This window comes from Tamandua tetradactyla, chromosome 5 (assembly GCF_023851605.1).
Source record: "Tamandua tetradactyla isolate mTamTet1 chromosome 5, mTamTet1.pri, whole genome shotgun sequence".
NCBI lineage: Eukaryota > Metazoa > Chordata > Mammalia > Pilosa > Myrmecophagidae > Tamandua > Tamandua tetradactyla.
In genome coordinates, this window is record NC_135331.1 from 177,846,049 (window position 1) to 177,852,518 (window position 6,470).

At 38.1% G+C, this 6,470-nt stretch overlaps 1 protein-coding gene across 1 annotated transcript in view; it reads left to right on the plus strand.

The window, feature by feature from the left end:
- The window catches only part of RFX6 (regulatory factor X6), a 66,296-nt gene extending 61,639 nt beyond the window's left edge, over positions 1-4,657 (plus strand). The window contains exons 18-19 of the mRNA XM_077159306.1: positions 311-523; positions 3,229-4,657. Of these exons, the coding sequence (XP_077015421.1) occupies positions 311-523; positions 3,229-3,404 (389 nt within the window). The 3' untranslated portion in view covers positions 3,405-4,657. The remainder of the gene's footprint in view (positions 1-310; positions 524-3,228) is intronic.
- Positions 4,658-6,470: the final 1,813 nt, after the last annotated feature.

The window sequence follows — 6,470 nt, forward strand, 5'->3', positions numbered from 1 at the left end:
GAGGCTAATTGTGCTCTTTTTACTTTGTAGGCAGATCTCTTTTATTTAGATAAGGGAAATGTGAGAGGGGTGTGATCTTTGTCTCAGAATTAATAAAAGAATAGCCCTTCTGTATTTTTTTTAATAAACAAAAGCAGCATAGTGAAATCTGTATAAACACCTGTCCAACTGTATAGTTGATGTTAATTCACATATAGCATTTACAGTTTGAAATCTTTTGGGCTCCACCCAATTACCTTGTCCTTTCTTTCCTTCCTGGAATGTTCTTTGTAATAAGTTAACAAGGCATTCTTGACATCTTCCGTTGCAGGATACTATGGCAGCAATCTAAACTACCCAGAGTCTCACAGACTTGGATCAATGGTGAATCAACATGTTTCTGTCATCAGCAGTGTTCGCTCACTGCCCCCCTACAGTGACATTCATGATCCACTTAACATTTTAGATGATGGTAGTAGAAAGCAGACTAGTTCCTTTTATGCAGATGCATCATCTTCCGTTGCCTGCCGGACTCCAGTAGCAGGTAAATGTTATTAATAATTCTTGAAAACATTTTAAAAAGTCACTAACCTCAGGTATGCAGTGTAACTCTGGAGGGAGAGGCGCTGAAGTGAACTGGGAGCTCACATTCCCACAGATGATTTTCACTTTGGTCTGAAGTTCTATTTTTTCTGCATATGCATATGCAGTTAGTAACAGTTACAATTTCCAAGTATATATACCACCTTGCAACCTTATGCTAGATCTGTTATTCTTTCCCAAAGGAATGGCTGGTATTTGTATGTATGCAAAAACGTAACATAAACTGTCCAAATGCAATCTAAAGACTATAAGCTTTATGAGAGTGCTAAAGATGTCCTTCTTTCATTCTTGCTTCTTCACCTTTGGACTCAGGGGCAAGTCCAAGGGGTGTTTGCAAACCCTTCAATCTCCATCAATAACCCAAAGCCACCCCAAGCTAAAAAAAAAAAAAAAGGTATCCTTTGAAGGTGGCTACTAGCATTTTCTCACTCTTGTGTAAAGTGTAATTAAAAGTCTCTGTAGAGGGCAGAGCGATGGTGGCCCAGTGGCAGAATTCTTGCCTACCACGCAAGTCCCAGTGCCTGCCCATGCAAAAAAAAAACTCTGTAGAAAATGTTGCTATTTTTATTGTTTATAAGATACAATTTAAGTAAAAATGAGCAAAACAATATGCTTGTCAAGGAGTTCCTCTAGCATCTTCTTCCAACCAGGTCACACTGTCCCTACATCTCATATAAAAAAAACATGCCACTTATACCATTTGTATCACCAGCACCCAGCAATGTGTCTGACCATCCCATAGGAGGAGCTCAATAAATCAGGGAGTGAATAAAGGGGTAAAAACATATGCAGAGATTTCACTTCTAAAATAGTAAGTTGGGCGGGCCACGGTGGCTCATCAGGTAAGAGTGCTTGCCTGCCATGCCCGAGGACCCGGGTACAATTCCCGGTGCCTGCCCATGTAAAAAAAAAAAAAAAAAAAAAAAAAGAAACTTACTAGTAAGTTGTTGCAGGGCAAGTGCATATTCATATAAGTCTCAAAATAGTATTAATATTTGTATGTGATGATTTCAAACTAGCAAAAAGTAAAGAGCATTGACACCCAAACAGAGCATAAGGGAGTATGAGATAAGTTCCATCCCTCCTCTAACAGTGTGCTTTTTCAATAATTCAATAGGAAGTACTTCTTCCCTTCTGTGACTGTCACAGATGCTCCCTGAACAGAGTCCAGCAAGACCATCTCCTGCTATCTGCAAATGGTCATTGCTTCTAGGTTACTCTAATGAAGCAGAAAATTCCACTCCAGGAAGTTTCCTCTCTGTGAGACTAAAATCTACTGTGTTGCTATTGTTACTATTAGTTCTATTTAACTGTAGAGATAGTGAAAGCTTTGACGGAACGTGGATTGGGTGTAGGGTGGACTCTAAGCTTTAGTTGTCAGAGCTGCTTACAAGATGGTTGTAAAGAGGGTTTCAGGTGAAAAGTGCAACTAGAGTAAGTAGTACAAAAAGAATTGGCACCCACTATAATTTCCTTAATTATAAGGCTGGCTCTTAGGGGCAGAAAGTCTAGTAGATAGAATAAAAAGAAAAACAGCAATGAAAAGACAGCAAACTAAACTTCTTGAAATGTAGAGCTAGTGAGCCAACTAGGTTTTTGGAGAACCTACTATGTGCTAGACTCCATTCTAGATGTGAGGATCCAGTGGTGAACAGGACTGAGTTCCTAACCACAGGAATGTCCATTTTAGTAAGGGGAAAGTAATACAATAAATATGCAAACAAATAAAAGATGATTTCAGGAACTCCAAAGATGATTAAATAGTTTGGGTGTCAATGTTCTTTATTTTTGCTAGTTTGAAATCATCGCATTTAAATATTAATACTATTTTGATTCTTATATGAATATGTACCTGCCCTGCAACAACTCATTAGTAATTTTAGAAGTGAGAGCAGTGGAGGAGCTGTTTTATGTAGAGTACTTGGGAAAGGGATCCTGACCCAGAAACATTTGAGTTGAAACTACATGATAAAAAGGAGGCGACTATGTGACGATCTGATGGTTTTCTAGAAGAAACAGCAAGTACAGACTCTGAAGTGGAAACAAGTTTTGGAAGGTCAATGGGCAGAAAGAAAGCCAGAGTGGCTTGAACTTCATCCATGAAGAAGAGAATGGAGCAAACAGTTAGACTGGCAGAGGCCACATAGGGTGTCATGAACAGTGGCTAAGAGTTTGGATTTTGCTTGAAAAGTAATGGGAAGTCATTGTGGTGTCTGAGCGAAAGAGCGACAATCTAATTTACACTTCTGCAGGATTATTCTGGGTGTTCCCTGAAGGGTGGGAGGTGGGGAAGGTCATGAAATTAGTTAAGTGATTGCTGTGTTGGTCTTGGTGAGAGAGGATGGTGAATTGGACTATGGTTGTAAAGGTGCAGATGTAATAAGGATATATTTTGATGATAAAACCATCTAAATTTAAGTTGAGGTTGAGTTTCCTTTGTGCAATGTGGGGAAGAAATCACAATTGAATAGTGAGTGGGAAAAATAGAAGAAAAGCTGAGGATTGCTCTGATATATCATAGACACTCAAATTTATTACAGTTATGTGTGCTAAATGCAAAAATAAATACAGAGACTTAAAGTAAGGGACAGTTGCAAAGTAAAGAAAATGTCAATTTTCAATGGTTAATTATGTTTTCCCTTGCAGCATCCAGCTTGCAAACCCCAATTCCTTCCTCCTCATCCCAGTGCATGTATGGAACTTCCAGTCAGTATCCAGCTCAAGAAACTCTGGATTCCCATGGAACTAACAGTAGAGAAATGGTGTCCTCTTTGCCACCCATTAACACGGTGTTCATGGGAACAGCAGCTGGAGGCACTTAAACCAACCGTTTTGGAAGGAGGTTGAAACTTTAAATGTCTCTACCACCCAAATATCAACATGAAATTACCATGAGAGTAAAGAAAATGATCTGTGCAGTGGCTGCACATTTTATGAAGCCACTGGTCCAAAACGATGGACAACTCCATGGCAAAAGGAGATCCTTGCAGAGTTTGCATTGCACATGAATTGTTTAAAATGTGATCTCATCATTAATTATCAAATGCAAAATCAATTATCAAATGGAAACAGCAGGAATTTGAAGATGCAAACATATCAATTATGAAGATTTAATATTTCACTCTCTAATTTATTGAAAATCAGTGTGCTCTTTCATCTTTGGTGTCTAAAGGAGAGAAGTTTATTTAATGCCTTTACAATGCCCTTAATTTATGAAGATCTCAAAATCACTGTTTACTATCCCTTATTTGACAAGAGTCAAATGTGTATGTTCTACCTCCTATGGAAATGTTTACAAGGTCAAGACCTAATGCAATTCAGCCTAAACCAGAGTTGCTTGACTTTCAACTACTGTGCATGAGTGTGATGATTTCTGTTACATAACAGTATCCCGTTTGTATGTAACAGAACAGAAATGATAAATGATTTCTTCTCTTTATTTAAAAAAGATAAAATATAAAAGAAATAATGGATGGATATATTTTCAACAGCTTGGTTTGCTTTCAGGACTGAACTGTTTCTGAAGAATGCTGGGAATTTGCAGACAGCGAACCTTTGGATATCAAATTAAATTGTAGAGCTGGTTGGTCAAAACATCCTAATTCAAGAATTTTTGTATATCAGATCCAATACATATAAACAATTTGTGATGGGTAGACTGGACTTCTATTAAGATTGGAATCAACCTTTAATTAAGAATTTTGCTACAAATTGAGAGTGAATGAATATGCAGGGATCATCAGGATACAAAGGTTAATTCAGAAATAGAGGATTCATCACATATAAATTAACGTAACTTTACACACCATATGTCTAACTCTGTGTCTTTTTCTTTTCTTTATGTCTTGGTTGAAGCGTCTGTTGTAAGATTCATGGCGTATAATAGGAAAGTCCATTAACTTTACAGACTTGTCCTATAGTCCTAAACAGGCCTCGTATTGTTTGTATTAAGGATTTGGCTGTACTATAAGCCCCAGATACATTTTACGAAGGTCTGCAATCTTTCAAAGCACCATTATATATCATGATGTAATTTGATAATGGCGAACTGTGGAATTGTTTTCAGCAAGCAATAAAAAATTATCTCCATACTTGTTAGAGTGTTGCTACCACTCACTCAGTAGAGTGCAGCTTATGATTTCATTAATTGAGCAGAAAAATTTCAACACTAACAAGTTAAGAAAAATAGCAAACTAACTGTTCTGTTATTTGTTATTGTAACATGGGAGTACAAAGGAGGGTAAACTCAGTAAAGGCTTGGATTGAATTTATTAACAAAAAAAAAAGCTTGAAAAAATGTTTTGACATAAGTCCTGAAAGCTAAGAACCAAATTTTCATTATATCGTGTTTCGGTTCACTAAAGCTGCTGGAATGCAATATACCAGAAATGGATTGGCTTTTACAATGCATTTATTAATCAATTAATTTACATATTAACTTACAATTTACATTTCATAGGCCATGAAAATGTCCTAATTAAGGCATTGGTAGGATAATACCTGGACTCTGAAGACAGGCTGCTGACACCTGGGGTTCCTCTGTCACATGAGAAGGCACATGGCTGGCATCTGCTGGTCCTTTGCTTCCAGGTGTCATTGCTTTTTTGAAAAAACAAAAAAGAAGTGTTCTAGTTTGCCTGCTGCCGAAATGCAATATACCAGAAATGGTATATTGATAGGAAACAGTTTCACTTAAGATTTTTGATCAGAAAAGCAATATGGGGGCTTATTTTCCTTTCTCAAGATGGTATTGCACTAAAAAAAAATTAGAAAGGGAGACAAAGTAGTTCTCTTTAGTCATTATTCCCAACTAAGTAAGAAAAGTTTGTTTTTTTTTAACTAAGCTAAATTTCAATTACAGTTATGATGCAAAATCTTTCCTTTTATACTGTTTTAGTAGAGAAGAGTATATGAGACCCTCAAGGCCTGTTGTGCCCAGGGCCCATCTTGGATATCGTAGTAGGGGGACATGTCTTAGCTGTCTTTGTAAGAGGGGACAGGTCCACTGGCATTTCGTCACATGTGGCTATCCACCAATACAGCCGGGAGACTTGAACAATGAAGAATTGTCCCACCTTGAAAGCCAGTAACACTTCTATTGAGAATTGGAGGTAGAACAGCAGGCTATGAGGTGATTGTCCTCAGATGAGGCACAATAGTGGTACTCCAGAGCACATAACACCTAAACTAATCCAATCAGATTATCCTTGAGTTCTGTGACCACAAAATCACATGCACAGCTTAGAGAAACAAAACAGTAGAGAAGCAGAGCTAGAAGCAGACAGCAAAGCAGAGCTAGAGAGAAACTGGGTTGTGTGAGTGGCCACAGTAGGCAGCACTGTCTAGACTCTTCTAATGGAACGCTGAGCTGACAGGTCCCCAGAGCAGTGGTGGACACCAGATCTGCGACTGCACTGTCCTGGCCAGTGGGGAATAATGCAGAATTCTCCTCTGTTCTCTTGACTTTGCTGTTGGGGCCTCAAGGGACGGTTTCTCCATTTCACTACTCAAAGAATACAGCTGCTTTACCCTCCCAGGTCCACAGCAGTAGTGTGTGCCCTATTCCACAGACAAGCTTGAGAAACAGTGAATTAGAGGCTAACTGATTACATTTTTGAACCACTGAATTTCTGCTCTCAAAAATGCAATTCATAAAAATAGGACAAAGAATGCTGCCCATCGATAAACAAATACATAAAACCTTTGAGACAAATGAATTCTGAAATCCAAACCCAAACTTCCAACTCTTAAAAAAAGCAGAAGGCATGTGAAAATGATAAGTCTGAATGCCCTGGGAAGACATATTACAGGGATATAGATTTCTATACAAAGGAGTGAAATTAATTGTCACGCAAGTGTCAACAATAGGAATTATGAGCCCATATGAG